The sequence below is a fragment of the Prunus dulcis genome, chromosome 3 (genome assembly GCF_902201215.1).
Source record: "Prunus dulcis chromosome 3, ALMONDv2, whole genome shotgun sequence".
Taxonomy (NCBI): Eukaryota; Viridiplantae; Streptophyta; class Magnoliopsida; order Rosales; family Rosaceae; genus Prunus; species Prunus dulcis.
In genome coordinates, this window is record NC_047652.1 from 18850619 (window position 1) to 18866040 (window position 15422).

Consider the following 15422-nt stretch of genomic DNA (forward strand, 5'->3'; position numbering starts at 1 on the left):
GAAAAAGAAAATAGGTCTTGACTTGCAGACAAGATATCTCATGTTCGAATTCTCATGGCATTTTAGTTTTTTGTATGTGTGTGTGAAATTTCTCCTCTCTGTAGTTTAGACTATCGTTTGTACTAATTAATATATATATATATATATATATATAATGACGTGGCATGTGAAGAAGAAAATAAATTGATAACATTAAAATTTCAAAATCTTATTCCTAACCTAACTTATAGCCAAGGCCTAAATTGCATCCTTACAAGGGAAAAAGAATTAAAGGGGTGGAGGTAAATTCCATTTTATTCAACATAAAATTGACAAGTGGGTGTAAAATCTGTGGCCGAGGTTCCCTGACTCCATGCCATATAATCTTCCTTTGGTGCAAACTTGTGCACGTTTGCAGCTTCTATCATTAAGAAAGCAATTCACCTTTTACAGTTATACTCGTGACAATTTCAACCATTGGGTGCAATGAACTAATCCTATTTCATTCTATACATGATTTGTGTATATCTATATATGAGTCTTTACCTTCTTTTATCAATGTATCTGTGCATCTCATTCCCTCCCCCAACAAGCCCTTCTCTACCACAAATTAAGCCTAAAATGAATGGGGTGGCTACCCATTTTCTTTAAAGAAGGATCATGTTTATATAATATAATATAATATAATTTATATGTGAATTTCAAAGTATATGAAAGAATCAATAGTTCATACAAAAAAGAAGAAGAAGAAAGAATTAATAATATAAAATAGTTTTTTATATAGGCGACATTGTAAACTACTCTAAATTAATGTTATCTACGAGGAGGGACAAATTGAACTTGGGTACAATCAGGAGGGAGACTCGAACTTAGGTGGGGGCAAACTCACTACCCTAACTAATTGGCCTAACTCATTTAATTTTATTTTTCATCCAAATAGACTGTATGTCTTTTAACATTATTGTCAATGTTTTTTCATTTTATTAACAAGAAGATTGTTTTACAAAATTTATTTTGTAGAGATAAATAAAGATGAACAAAGACAACACTGTTTAAAGGGTGTTTGTGTAAATGGCAACACAATAAGCCACCCATTCCCATTTTCCTTGTTTCCCTTCCATTTTCGTTTTCTCCATCGAATCGAAACAACGATAAAAGCAAAGTTAGTGTCTTTTACAAAGAGCTTTTAGATTGCACAGACGTGTAGAGGGTATACTCCTGTATTTATAACAGACATTTCGCTTTTTTGTTTAATTAATTCAAATTTTGATTCTTTTTTGCTTTAGGCTTTTGCCTCTCTCTCTCTTCAAATTAAGTGCGCAATTAGATTTAATTAGGGTTTATCAGTTGAAGACCCGAGTTCCAGACTTCCAGACTTCCAGCTCAGGCTTTTTCTAGGTCTTACTTCTCATTTTCTCTCGTTTTCTTTCTCGCACTTTCTCGGATCCCTTTGCTCATGTAGTCAATGTAAGTCAATTTCTCTCGTGTATATCTTCAATTTCTTCGGAACCCACTATTTGTTATTCAATTTAAATTCTTTGTCAGAAGTTATGAGAATTTTGTGCTCAGAAGAATCATCTAGGGCATGTTCATCTGATAGGGTTTTCATTTCTGTTGATAAATTGTCACCTCGTATGGCTTGTATTATTTGATTTTGAGAATGCCAATGATTTGAATTAGTTTCCGAGCTAGAAAGAGTTTAAGGTCAAGGTTTTTGTAGATATGATCAAACAGATATTGGGTAAAATACCTCGGAAACCCTCAAAATCATCGCAAAACGATGCGTATAATGACGGAGGGGCCAATGGGAATGGGCCCAATTCATTTCACAGCTCAAAATCTACTTCGTCTTCATCAAAATCTTCAAACTTGGGTTCAGGCGCTTCACGCTCGAGCAATGGAACTCTTGCCCCACACTCATCGAGCTCGACTAAATCCAACCACTCGAAGAAATCAGCTCCCATTGCTGCCCAATTGGGTCCTTTGTTGTCTTCTGGAGCCTACGAGGCTTTGCCGAGCTTCAAGGATGTTCCCAGTTCAGAAAGGCAGAATCATTTTATTAAGAAATTGAATATGTGCTGTGTTGTGTTTGATTTTAATGATCCCTCGAAGAATCTCAAGGAGAAGGACATCAAGCGGCAAACATTGCTTGAACTTGTTGATTACATTTCATCCGTAACTTCAAAGTTCAATGAGGTGACAATGCAGGAGATTACAAAGATGGTGGCAGCCAATTTGTTTCGTACATTTTCATCTTCTAATCCTGATAACAAGCTTCCTGAAATGTATGACCAAGACGAAGAGGACCAAATGATGGAACCAGCTTGGCCTCATCTTCAGATTGTGTATGAATTTCTATTGAGATTTGTGGCTTCACCAGAGACGGATGCCAAGCTTGCTAAAAGATACATTGACCATTCCTTTGTGTTGAGACTACTTGATTTGTTTGACTCTGAGGACCAAAGAGAGAGAGAATACTTAAAGACAATCCTCCACCGCATTTATGGGAAGTTCATGGTGCATCGACCATTCATTAGGAAAGCCATCAACCATATCTTTTTTTGGTTCATTTTTGAGACTGAGAAGCACAATGGCATTGCAGAATTGCTTGAAATTTTAGGCAGCATAATCAATGGGTTCGCGTTGCCTTTGAAGGAAGAGCACAAGCTGTTCCTTGTCCGTGCCTTGATTCCCCTTCATAAGCCCAAGTGTGTATCTATGTACCATCAGCAACTTTCATATTGCATCAGTCAGTTTGTGGAGAAAGATGCCAAGCTGGCTGATACTGTGATTCGAGGACTGCTGAAGTATTGGCCCATAACTAATAGTTCGAAGGAAGTTATGTTCCTTGGTGAATTAGAAGAAGTTCTGGAAGCTACCCAGGCATCAGAATTTCAGCGCTGTATGGTCCCTCTATTCCGTCAAATTGGTCACTGCCTCAACAGCTCACATTTTCAGGTACTATTCAAACGATATATTTATCTTTTACTGGCTTTCTTGTTTCTACCATGTGTTATCTGTGGATGCACATGGACACGATGTTTCAATAATTTATTAATATTTCTGATATTTATCCATTTTCATTATCTTTCTTCCAATGAATCGTTTTCCATAATGATGAGTTTTCTAGATTCTCATCTAGATTGTTGCCTTTTCAGCTTGACATGCATTTGGTTTTGTGAGATGTATTGTATATGTTAAAGCTTGAGGCTTTTGATGTTTTGTTGGGATTTTTGTCTCTTAACAAATCTGTAAATATTCCACTTTTTTTCATGTGAAATTAAGCTTTTGTCTCCTTATTCACAAGATGCTTCTTTGCATATTTATCTGTGCTGCTTGGTTGAGTGAAAATATTCCCTTGATCAGAACTGTTGGGATACTTCAAGATTGTGGTTCATTGGAATCTGGGTTGATGTGTTGATGTCTTAGTTGTCCAAGTTGCATTTGCACTTAAGGCCAGTTTATATGAAGTTAGTCTTATAGGTGTCCTTAGTTGGTGAGTTTTGCTAGTGTACAATTTGGGAGGCAGATGGTGATAAGCATTTCTGCTTTTCAGAGGTAAGCATGATATGCAGATTCAATGTTCCTCATGTGGGAATTTCTGACTTAAGCACCCTTTCTTACTCAGATGCAATCAGTGGCGGAGCTAGAATTCTTAGTATGGAGTGGCCAAAATTTCAAAATCACTTCTACTAGGTTTTTCATCTTCAACTGGGAGGGCCATCACTAATCTAATTGCAGTAATTGTATTGCTATATCATATATTTTATAGTATATTACAAGAGATTAATAATTAAGTGGGGGGGCCAGGGCCATGGCAGGCCTGGCTGTAGCTCCGCCCCTGGATGCAATGCTCTTGAGCGTTTCGTAACTGAAAAGATGGTTTTACTGTGCAAGATAGTGTGTATGTATGGTTTTATAACTTTTGTTTTTTGGTCGAAGTATGGTTTTATAACTATGATCTGAGTTTTGGATTGTTATTTTAGTTTTACTTAATGAGATGTCTTAACTTCTTTTCTACTGGCAGGTAGCTGAGCGTGCCTTGTTTTTGTGGAACAACGATCACATAAGAACTTTGATTACACAGAATCGTCAAGTGATTCTGCCAATAATCTTCCCAGCTTTGGAAAAAAACACACGGAGTCATTGGAACCAAGCTGTTCAGAGTTTGACATTGAATGTGAAAAAGATATTCGCAGATATCGACCAAGAACTCTTTGATGAGTGCTTGCTTAGTTTCCAAGAAGATGAATCTAAAGAGAAAGAAACACAGGACAAACGTGAATCAACCTGGAAGCGTTTAGAAGATGTGGCTGCCTCCAAGGCTTTGGGCAATGAGGCTGTGCTTGTCTCAAGATTTGCCTCCTCCGTTGCCATTGCTACTAACCCAAAACCACAGGCTACTTCAGGTAGTTGAGTTGAGACCCCGTGCAATTTGCAGATACAGTTTACCCTAATCAGCCGTAATTGAACAAAAGTGGGTGGGACCCAGCCTCATTTCTCTCCGGCTTGTTGTAACTCTGTATGCTGATAAACGCGGAGGTGGGGGGTTGTTGTGGACTTTGCAATTTCTCCCGGGTCACTCTTCCTTTTGTACTGAGATGTGTGTAATATAAAGTATTCGTTATTATAGGATGAGTGGTTATTATTACTCCTGATAATATTTGTTGTATAATGGTGCGAAAAGTTAACTACATTTTTCTGGATCTGTTTCAACCCAAGCAATGTATTATCTCTCTGGGATATTTGTTGTAATCCTTAGGCTTGATCAACTGTCCAGGCTAATGGACTCTGTTCCTGGAGCCGCAGCCTTGATACTTCTTTTGGATCTTCATAATGTATCATGCCAGAAATGGTAGATTTTGTTGTTTAATAAAAAACTACTCCAAATCGGATCTTTGTTGCTGTGATTTATGCTTTCTAGTCGCATGTCTTTACTCTTTTACTACCCTTCTCTTCAAGGGGTATGGAGGAGATTTGCGACCAAACCTTGTCCTTGGCTAGTCTCCATATGCCTCATGAACAAGACACAAATGGCTTAGGTGCCAAAAGACAGCAGTAGAGTTCTACGGCAAGGGTCTTTTTATAGAATACTTTGGTCAACACCGTTGGTCATGGATTTCCAGCACATGATTAATTGCTTTGAGCATCAGGAATTTCCAGAAGATAGGTCTTGCCAAAATCTTGTTTAAGCTTGTTATGAACTTGATGCGGAAGCACATTCATTTTGCAGTATATACGAATTAGAACTCATATATGATACAGTTAAATACTTGAAAGTTGGACATGTAGGCTAGGATTTGACAAACTAGTCTTCACCCTAGCATCTGACATGGTAAAGCTCATAACAGGCAAACAAGCTAAAAGGGCATACATGTAACTGTCGAAATGCATACTCAAAGTCTATTAATCATCTCCATAGGCTCGGAATCTGTAACGCTCTTGGTATGGACCATTGAAGAAGAGGTCAGCCTCCAACCACTTAGGGTAACGAACAAGATCTCCGGCAACAAATCGCATATATTGCTTGCTTCCTTCAGGCACAACTCTCACCTCTCCTTCCTCAATGTAAACCAGTTGGTCCACCTGCCAGTCCCATGGTAGCTTGCACTTGCCAGTCTTCCACATTGACCATCTTGAAACTCCAAGCTCTGCTAGTCTCTCCGGTGACACCTTTCGTTCCACTCTCACTTGGTACAATTCCTCCAGAGGTTTCTCTATCCGCATTGCCTTTAATTTCATACCACGACGTTGCCTGTTAGTACTACTCCACTTACTGCAATCTCCGCCGGTTCTGTTGACTGAGATTGAGCTGAAGGTTGGGGCCATGATCACACTTGCCATGTTTATAACAATGTGTTATTCTGCCTTGATTGCCTGCTAGGAATTGAAAACAATAAGGCATTGCATAATTCATCACCACAAAAGCAAAACCAACATCATGATCTCTGAATTTAAAATATTCACTCTGGGTAGCCAAATCCCAAATGCAAAGTCAATACAAATAAACAAAAAATGCTATTCTTCCACATCATATTTATAGAAAATGGTCCTGTTGCAGCTTACTAAGTGCAAAAGTTCTAAGAGCTCCTTCCACATCCAGACAGTTCATTACAACATTTACATTTTTCAATCACCAAATTTTGAAAACATCAGGAGAACAGATATTTGGACTAATCCCCTGAAACCCTAATCCTACATTTCAGACAAATATATAACTTAGATTCTAAGAATGATTTTTCCCGCACAACTATGAGACACCCAGGAAAAAAAAAACCTCCAGCCCAGAGAAAAAACAAGATTATCTGGGTTTTATTGGGTCAAAGGTTTTCCATTTCGTGGAACCCAAAACAGAGCATTTATAGATATTTCAATTCAAGATTTTCAATTCCTTCCCACCACAAATGAACAGGAAAAGATAATCCCAGAAACCAAGGAGAACCTAAGAAACAAAATTTCGCAACTAAAGCAGAAGAAGAAAGTTGTTGGTGTTTACCTGTTAAATGGAACCTTCAAGTTGAGAGGAGAAGAGTGAGACTGAGCAGCGGCAGCTCTGAAACTAAAACCCCATTGTCCAAGGTTTATCCAATACCAATTGTTTACAACTTACAAGGGCTTTGATTACATCACGCACTCGTGACCTATTTTCCTCAACCGCAGTTAACTTTTTACCGGGAACCGGATATTCAGTTACCTTTCTATTTTATTTTATTTATTTTTGGAAAAAGGAAAATAAGTGAGTTTTGGTCGTTATTTGTTAACGTGTCCAGTCTTTGGGGACGGATAGATTTGGGGCTGAGAAACAATGTGAGAATGTTAAGACGTATGTATAAAGAAGTGAGAATCACTTTGTATTCATAATTTTACAAGTGATGGCGTTGCTTCACGTTCAACTCATTAATGGGTTTTTTCAGGGCCCAAAGCAGAGCTCACTGTCTCAGAGAAGAGCAAGAGCTGGCAGATGCCTCTGCTTGCAAACACAGGCCCCTCCCTCAAGAACCCAGGTACCCTTTTCTTTAATTTCCCACATTTCATTTCTTTGTTGTTCATATATTCTTCATCTTCTTCTTGTTTTTGAAGGGTTGAATTGCATCATTGTATATGTCAACTGAGTTAATGAGTGTTTTAAGTTCATAATTTTTTGCAGAGGATAATGGAGAGTTTGTCAGTGAGTGGGGAAGTTGGTGGTGCTGGTGGGGCATACTCATATAGTGCCTTGAAGAGGTTGGACCAACTTTGGTCTAGTATTTGTTCTGCTCAAACAGGTGCTGTGCACACTATTTCGTTGATTATCTGTAATGGGATTGTGATTAATGTATGAAAAGTTCTTGAAAAGTTTGGTTATTTTGACATGTCTCTTTGTAGTTGTGGAGGAACCAAAGAAAGTGGTTTCAAGTGTTCCTGGTTTTTTTAGCAATTCTGATCTGGCTAACAAAGCAGTAGATACATTTGATGTGTTAATTTGTGGTGGAACTCTGGGAATCTTCATAGCGACAGCCTTGTGTGCAAAAGGTCTTCGGGTAGGCATTGTTGAGAGAAATGTGCTCAAGGGGGTAAGAAACTGTTCTGTGAAGTTTCTTTTAGAGTAAGAATTGTTTAATTATAGAATTTTTCTAGTAAGCGTGCCTATGATAGTTTGATCATCAATGATCAGAGGGAACAAGAATGGAATATCTCAAGGAAAGAGCTCTTGGAACTTGTAGAAATCGGAGTTCTGGTAGAAGATGACATTGAACTAGTCACTGCAGCTAAATTCAATCCTGTAAGTTCTTTGACTACAGTACATTTGTAATAGTTTTAAAGATCAGATAAGTTCATTTTAATAGTTAGGAGAACTTATCTTTTTCACTTAAGGGGGCCTCTTCCCTACCTATTATAAAAAGTGCTTATTTTGTAATTAGTATGCTAGGAGTTATTTAACCCAACTACTTTTCATAAATTCATAATAAACCACATATTCACAGCTCAATTTGCTTGTAATACCGAACATAGTATTTTGCTGCAAAGGAATTTTCATGCTCAGAAGTTTCTTCTTTAGTTGCATAGTCATGCAAAATACTAGCAAGCTACCTAGTTCAACCATTTCTTTTGACATGTCATGAACTGCACAGAACAGATGCGGCTTTGAGGGCAAGGGTGATATCTGGGTTGAAGACATTCTTAATCTTGGTGTTTCGTGAGTTATCTTTTCTTCTTATTGGTTGCATTTATTTTGTTATCAGAAAACAAATCTTCTGGTTTTTCTTTTCCTCTCCCCAACTAGTAGAGGGACTGATAGCCTGATAGGATCATGATTCATGTGTAATGACAGGAAACGAATGATGGTTTGCAACTGTAATTGTTTGGCTATTGTAATTTCATTGCAACTCTAATTGTTTACCCTGAATCACACTTTTGTATAACCACAGACCAGCAAAGCTTATAGAGGTTGTGAAGAATCGTTTCATTGCTCTTGGTGGAGTCATATTTGAAGGCAACAGTGTGTCCAGCATTTCCATTTATGAAGACGCGGCTGTGAGTTTCTAACAATTTCTAAGCAGTTCATTCTTGTGCCTTTTTATGAGTTGTACAACTAAGGGTTCCTCTTATATTATGTTTGTATGCTTGAAAAAGATGTCTTTTAAAATAAAGTCCAATTATGGTTCTTAAAAGACTATCTGACTTATGCTAGTTAGCATGTTAGAAAATATAAGAATTGTCACAAAATTTTGTACTATTGTTTGAGAGGTGAATGTATTTTGACAGTAGTATAGCCACAGAAAACAATTTTATATCATCTGACTAACATGAATTCCTCTTACTTTTCATTAGGTCTTACAACTCAATGAGGGAAACATTTTGACATCTCGCCTCATCATTGATGCAATGGGGAATTTCTCTCCCATTGTAAAACAGGTGGGTTTTTTATTTTCTGCATAATTGGTTGCTGTACGAGTACACATTTTGGCATACAGTATTGTGTGTGTTGCTTGCATTTTTTAAATGAGCAACTAATACTTAGAATTTGAAGATGTTAAGAGTAACCTCACAAATTCAATCTTGTGTCTATTGATCATTGTTGAACTTAGGTAGCAAATTAATGCATAACCCCATCTGGCCTGAACTTTACGCTCAGTGTTGGTTCAATCGACAGATAAGATCCGGAAGGAAACCAGATGGTGTTTGCCTTGTTGTTGGATCCTGTGCTCGTGGATTTAAGGATAACTCTACAAGTGATGTTATATATACTAGTTCATTGGTAAAGAAGGTTGGGGCCTCAGAAGCTCAATTGTTTTGGGAGGTAACTTGGATTTTGTAGTTTGCTGGTAACGTCAAAATGAGACATTTTTATATTTTTTCCTTTTTTAATTTTACAGAATAAACCTTTTTCTGAACATTTCGCAGGCATTTCCAGCTGGTTCAGGTCCTGCAGATCGTACAACTTATATGTTCACTTATCTTGCTCCTCAACCCCAATCGCCGAAATTGGAAGAATTGTTAGAAGAGTATTGGAAACTGATGCCAGAATATCAGGATAGTAAAAGTTCCAGTTGATAAATGTTCGGATGTTACTTTGATTTTGCCTTATAGCTCAACTCTTAACCATTCACAAATGCCCAATATGCAGGGGGTCTCTCTTGATGACTTGGAGATACAGAGGGTACTATATGGCATTTTCCCTACATATTGTGACAGGTAATGATGCAAGTATTGCTTGAACTGCAATGAGAGTCTATTTATGTTGCTAGAAGTATGTTAAGGTTATCAAATGTGAGCCATTGAGGAGAGGGTATGCTAATTGAAATTTGACTTGATAAGAAGCTGGTAAATCTGTAATTTCACTTGCAACACAATCCAAAATCTGATCACAGAAAAGACTCTCATCACTATTCCATGAATGCAAAATATTCTCATACCTTTTGCAAGTTAAATACAGTGGATAGTTATTTTCTTTCTATCTGACACCCTTCAATTCTTAACTGGGGATGGTGAACTTGACAGCCCGCTGCCGGCAGCTTTTAATCGTGTTTTACAGGTGTTATAAATTATACACTTACAAAGCCACCTCTAAATTATGGTAGAATACCAAAAAGATGAAGTGTGATAAAATCATTCTCTGCAGTTTGGTGATGCTAGTGGAATACAATCACCTGTTTCATTTGGTGGTTTCGGAAGCTTGACTAGGCACCTCAAGAGACTGTCAACTGGTATGTACTTAATGACTCCAAAAGCACAGATGGAACTCTTGTCTTAACATTGAGGAAGAAAAATCAGATGAACTCTCTTTAGTTTGTGTCCAAACATTGATAACCTGTGCAAATGTTAGTACAAGGATGAAACTTAGCAGGATCTATCTTTTTGCATGGGTGAAAAGGAATATATGAAGCAATGAGCGACAATCTTCTTGATTCGTACAGCTTGTCCCTGCTGAATCCTTACATGGTTGGTGACTTTCTGATCCCTGGCCAAAGGGTAACCCTGGCTTTTTGTCTCTTTTTTTCTTCATGAATATCTGAATTTGAATTGAGATTTGAAATCTATGTTGCGCAGCCCAACTTAAGTGCTTCATGGTTGTTTCAAAGAGCAATGTCAGCAAAGCAACAGTCTAATGTGTCACCAGATTTTATTAATGAGCTTCTTTATGCGAATTTCCGAAGTATGCAGGTAGGACTATTTATTTTTCCTTCTGTTTTTGTTGATTTTTCTTCCCATGCATTACCTCCTTTACATGTTTCCTAATAAATTAATATGTTTTCTTCAGAGGCTCGGCGATCCAGTGCTAAGACCATTTCTTCAGGCAATTTTCTTGTTTTATTATTTGTTCATTTGATTTGATATGAGTTGATCAATTGGCTGAACTTTATGTCTGTAATGGCAGGCTTGGTTTCAAATTTTTAACTATAGAAGCATGTATTGTGACAGGATGTTGTGCAGTTTGGACCTCTTGCCAAGACATTAGGCCTTGTCATGTTAACTAAACCTCAAATTATTCCATCAATATTCAAGCAGGTAATCACTGAGTTAATTATTCCTGTTCTGACAAAAAAATAAAAGAGTTAAGAATCCTGTTTTTCATTTTTCTGTAATTTATCTATTGAGTCTAATTTTCAGACCAACAAAGTGTTAAATTTTTTGTTGTGTTTCAGGTTGGAATTCCTGTGCTTCTTGACTGGTCTGTACATTTTTTCATGCTGGGATACTATACGTTTCTCTCATCTTTTGCTGACCCTGTAGTAAGGTAAATAATTTTCGATGATCATGTTCAATATGTTAACATAATGTAATATATATCTCACTGTTACTGTTTTGCATATTTCTCAAGGCCTTTCTTAAGCACACTTCCATCCAAGGAGAAGTATGGGTGGAAGCGACGTCTTGAGGCTTGGAAATATGGCGCTGGCTTAGATTATAAGTCATGAGGTAATGGAAACAGGGAGCAGCTGCGTTTGGATAGGTACCTGGCTTCCCTCAGAAAAGTTCAATTTGGGACGGCTCACTGGCCAGAAAGGACCAATGGGTGTTGAACGGAGAAGATAATAGAAAAAGGCATGTTAAAAAAAAAAAGAAAGGGAAAAAGAAACATCAGGGGACCGAGACAATGTAGTTGGAACCATGCTTATATTCACATCAAATTACAGTTTCTTTGAATAAACATTCATCTTCTTGTGTATTGGAGAGTGGTTTTTATTACAATCCAAGGAAAAAAAGGGCTTCTCAAAAGAGTTGAGCCTTCTCAAAACAAGTATATACAGGCAACTAGTATCACTTATACAACATCATGCCCTCAAGGAAAAGCATCTTTTATTCATACAGCACTATTCCTATCATTTTTCCTTTCTCCGCCAGTCCAGCCACCCTCCAAACATCGAGGCCACGGCCATTCACAATGCCACTGAGAACTATTTACAAAGATTATAACCCAAAAAATAAGTAATGATAATGTCAATTGGATGTCTTTGCACCCAACATTTTAGAAAGCGCCTTAATAATAGGCTTCTCTTGTATATTTTCTTCCCTTTCCAAGCGCCATTTCCTCGACGTTTTTTCGGCCTGGATTTAGCAGCAGCAAGTTAGTTCATGTGCAAATGAAAATTCATGCAGGAAAGAGAAGGCAATCCCATTCAATACTTAAGACATACCCACGCTCTCAAGGGAGCCAGTTGCTCCTGAATCATCTCTAACTTTGGCTCGACAAGGTCTCTCCCTTTTGTTCGGATATCTTCACTCTGTTAATACAAATTGCAAGTTAAGGTTAAATTGTCACCACATAGTAAGACTGTCTTTGTAACTTTCATCAACATATCACAGAAAAAGGATACTACACAGTAATTGGAAAATTAGGGGGAACAAGACTTAACATATCCGTACTCACATTTTGTAACTGTAATTTTGAGACGGCCATTCCAAATAGCAAGGTCGCACCACCAAATACTACTGCTGTTGCAACAGCGAATGCCTTACCAACTACAGAGAAGCAGAAGACACTGCACATTAGGACTCTGTTCACAGAAAACAAGCAAATCTCCTGATTTTTACATAATTAGGAAAATATGGATTTAGAATTGTCTTTCAGGGTACCGAGAGAAGAACTGAAACGCAGGAATACAAACACAACGTCAAAAATTGATAACAACAATAGGCTCCCCAGATATTATCCAAAGAAGAACAAATTGAGGGCATATAAATGACAGTTGTAGATGCATAAAAGGTTAATTAGTAAGACCAATAATATGTGAAATGAGGTTGAGTAGCATAATGATATATCAGAAATAAGATATTTTCTTCAGCAAGAGACCTTTCCTTTCTTCAGATATTTTCTTCGACTGATCATTATTCATTACGCCTTAATTCAATCAACCCTCTTTTATTAGTGATCATGTTAACATAGACATCTAGTTCAGGCATTATGATATGAATAAAAGAGAATATTGGACCTACTTTGTGTAAGCCCTTCAGTTGCAGCCTTCAACTTTTCCAGATTAATGGGGGTGGTGTGCCTGTCTCGGCGCAGTTCATTAGCCGTTGAGGCTGACACCGAGCTTTCTGATTCGGGCAGTTGCCACCTGCATTCAACAATGTGATACATTATAAAAGATAGAGCAATGCACCAAAGCAAATTCATCTTAATTTCAACTCCCTATATATATACTGATTAGCTCCTTCATATGCAGTCCTCCCAGACAGTACTTGGTATTCAATTTCTACATGAATATTCATCATAAAGCTTCAAAATTTTGCAAATTCACAAAATATTGAACAATTTTGAGCATTACCCAGAAAGCCAATTCCACCAAAAGAGTCCTAGAATCATCAATTTCTCAGTCCACATCTTCTAGCAACCAACCAAACTCAAAATTGAACAATTAAGAAGACAGAAGGAGAAGATAACGAAAAAGAACTGACCTTTTGGGCCCAAAAGTGACCTGCGGCAGTGAAAGATATGCCCTTAGAGGGTTGAGAGCCTCAGCAGAGACAAAATAACCACCCTTGGGATCAGATTGAAGAACCCATTTGGAGCCTGTGTCCAAGGACGACGTCATTTCAGAGGGTTGGTGGAAAATCTTGGAGGGCAAAGAGTGCCTCAGCACCTCGGGAAGCACGTCAGCTTGGGCTTCCTGCTCAGTAGCCGAGGAAGCTTCAGAAGGCGGCGATGGGAGCTTCTTCTGGGTTGGGGTTTTCTGGGATGCAAGACGGCCCACCGCCTGTTTGGATTCCTGGAAAAAATATGCTGCCTCTTTCCCGGCTAGTCTTCCCGCGAGAAAGCTCATTTCTTCTTTTTCCCTGTATAAGATAAAGCTAATTGAAAAAGTGTTAGCTTGTTGCTATATGGCTGAACAGTGACTAGATTTCTCAGCTTAGTATCTATCTATGTCAGCTTAGTACAATTCTGTACATATAGCTTGGTTTGTGCCTTGTCAATCAAGTATGAAGTCATTTTTTTAAAATTTATATTTTGTTTGCATGAGGATCAAAGTTAAGTCTACAAGTCATGAATCTCCATTGTTATTAGACATTTTAATCCAAAAGAACAAAGTTGAATTTGAGTTTGAGAATAAATGTTTTGGCAGTGTGAGATACGTTTGACCAAAAAGGAAAGTTATGAACTTTGTGTAGCATATATATTTGCATTTCAGTAGCTCCTTTATAAATTTTTTGAGGGATAGAAATTCTATAGCATGTAGAACAAAAAATATATAACATTCCCTACCGTCGAGATTCTCTGAAGAAAAAAATCATGTATAGTATTATATGGTATTGGAGTGAAATTAATTTAAGGACATAAATGAAGTGGGAAAAGAAGATATTGAACCAATCATCTTGATTTAAATATGAGCAAAAAGCTAAAGTATGAAAGAGAACAAAATTTAAGGAGAATGATAAAACTTGTTGTCATCACCGTACATAATGTAGAGTTTTGTGGCCTTGGTCAAGTGTAGCGGCTACTTTTGAAATAAACTAGAATTTCTATCCTCCCATTGACCAGATTAGAGCATTCTTTCTCCTTGCACAGCAAGCAGATAAGCAAATGTGTCCTCTAATTTCTTACTTGGAGATGAAGTTTCTTTCGTGTTATTATTATTATAAATTAAGAGTAGAATAACTCCACATCCATCGTCATTATTTCAACAAAACAAAATGATTATTATCTACTACGAATCTTATCGAAAAACCAAGTTGTCAAACAATAATGTAGTGATTAATGTCATATTATGTCATTTACTTATATTTTGTAAGTTACTGCTAACTTATAATGTCTCAACGAACAATATTAGCATCAGTCGTGCATGTGTCCGTGACGCATAAAGCTTGAATTAGATTTTTATTTGACGTCGTCGACCCAATATGATCTTCACACATGACAGCCACATAAACCATACAACTTTTTCATACTCAATTGTTGAGTTATTTACCATATAACTTTGATTTCCAGATGACAAATACACTTTTTTTAACGCACAAAAAGGAAAAACACACATTCATCTTAGACTTCGGAGTTGGTGTGTGGGGTAAGCATTTGCTGCATTTTTTTCCATTGACTTGATATTCATCATGTTAGGCTAATTTTTTCAACTACGTAATAATTTGTTCAACTAATAAATAAGTGCAAATTTTACACGCGCACATATAGAAACAGTACATCAAAAGGCTGGTGGGATGCCTTATGCGTGGCCAGTTGGATCACTTACACTCTATGGACCACACCCACCTCCAGAACCCCACATCTCATTTCTTCTGCAATTAATCTGCAGTAAGATTAAGATTTCTACTTCCATTTCATGGTTAATTATATCTTTACGACATAATTAAAGGAATGTTTGAAAGTACTTTGAAAGGGGCTAAATGCCATTCTTGACAATCAGAAGCGCTTTTTAGAGAAGCACTACTTCCAAAGCACTTACAGTCTTCCAATAAAAGCGTTTCTAAAAAAAATACTTATAAACAGAAGTGCTTCATACAGAAAC

General features: G+C 37.4%; 4 protein-coding genes across 8 annotated transcripts; 2 read left to right on the forward strand and 2 right to left on the reverse strand.

The window, feature by feature from the left end:
• The first annotated feature begins 1029 nt into the window (after nucleotides 1-1029).
• Nucleotides 1030-4889, forward strand: LOC117621201 (serine/threonine protein phosphatase 2A 59 kDa regulatory subunit B' gamma isoform). Its single transcript, XM_034351544.1, has 2 exons — nucleotides 1030-2937; nucleotides 4007-4889. The coding sequence occupies exons 1-2, from the start codon at nucleotides 1702-1704 to the stop codon at nucleotides 4394-4396; spliced, it is 1626 nt and encodes a 541-aa protein (XP_034207435.1). The 5' UTR covers nucleotides 1030-1701; the 3' UTR covers nucleotides 4397-4889.
• A 295-nt stretch (nucleotides 4890-5184) lies between these two features.
• LOC117621202 lies at nucleotides 5185-6583 on the reverse strand. Its single transcript, XM_034351545.1, has 2 exons — nucleotides 6476-6583; nucleotides 5185-5856 (listed from the first exon to the last, which is right to left on the reverse strand). Exon 2 carries the CDS (start codon nucleotides 5821-5823, stop codon nucleotides 5386-5388), a length of 438 nt encoding a protein of 145 aa, XP_034207436.1. The 5' UTR covers nucleotides 5824-5856; nucleotides 6476-6583; the 3' UTR covers nucleotides 5185-5385.
• Nucleotides 6584-6762: 179 nt separating this feature from the next.
• LOC117622104 lies at nucleotides 6763-11611 on the forward strand. 5 transcript variants are annotated; one of them, XM_034352649.1, is made up of 19 exons: nucleotides 6763-6802; nucleotides 6894-6983; nucleotides 7110-7244; nucleotides 7345-7532; nucleotides 7634-7741; nucleotides 8091-8155; nucleotides 8388-8493; nucleotides 8791-8874; nucleotides 9113-9259; nucleotides 9364-9492; nucleotides 9587-9654; nucleotides 9961-9994; nucleotides 10082-10166; nucleotides 10334-10401; nucleotides 10510-10623; nucleotides 10721-10756; nucleotides 10882-10968; nucleotides 11106-11197; nucleotides 11282-11611. In XM_034352649.1, the coding sequence occupies exons 1-19, from the start codon at nucleotides 6793-6795 to the stop codon at nucleotides 11376-11378; spliced, it is 1743 nt and encodes a 580-aa protein (XP_034208540.1). In that variant the 5' UTR covers nucleotides 6763-6792; the 3' UTR covers nucleotides 11379-11611. The 5 variants fall into 5 exon arrangements, 4 of the variants coding, with proteins under 4 accessions (XP_034208540.1, XP_034208541.1, XP_034208539.1 ...); XM_034352650.1 differs by having other exon boundaries at nucleotides 6777-6802; nucleotides 7127-7244; XR_004584943.1 differs by lacking the exon at nucleotides 6763-6802 and having other exon boundaries at nucleotides 6813-6983; nucleotides 7127-7244; nucleotides 10838-10968.
• On the reverse strand, nucleotides 11561-13910 carry LOC117622105. Its single transcript, XM_034352653.1, has 5 exons — nucleotides 13363-13910; nucleotides 12898-13022; nucleotides 12332-12423; nucleotides 12099-12185; nucleotides 11561-12009 (listed from the first exon to the last, which is right to left on the reverse strand). Exons 1-5 carry the CDS (start codon nucleotides 13725-13727, stop codon nucleotides 11902-11904), a joined length of 777 nt encoding a protein of 258 aa, XP_034208544.1. The 5' UTR covers nucleotides 13728-13910; the 3' UTR covers nucleotides 11561-11901.
• Between the last annotated feature and the right edge of the window lie 1512 nt (nucleotides 13911-15422).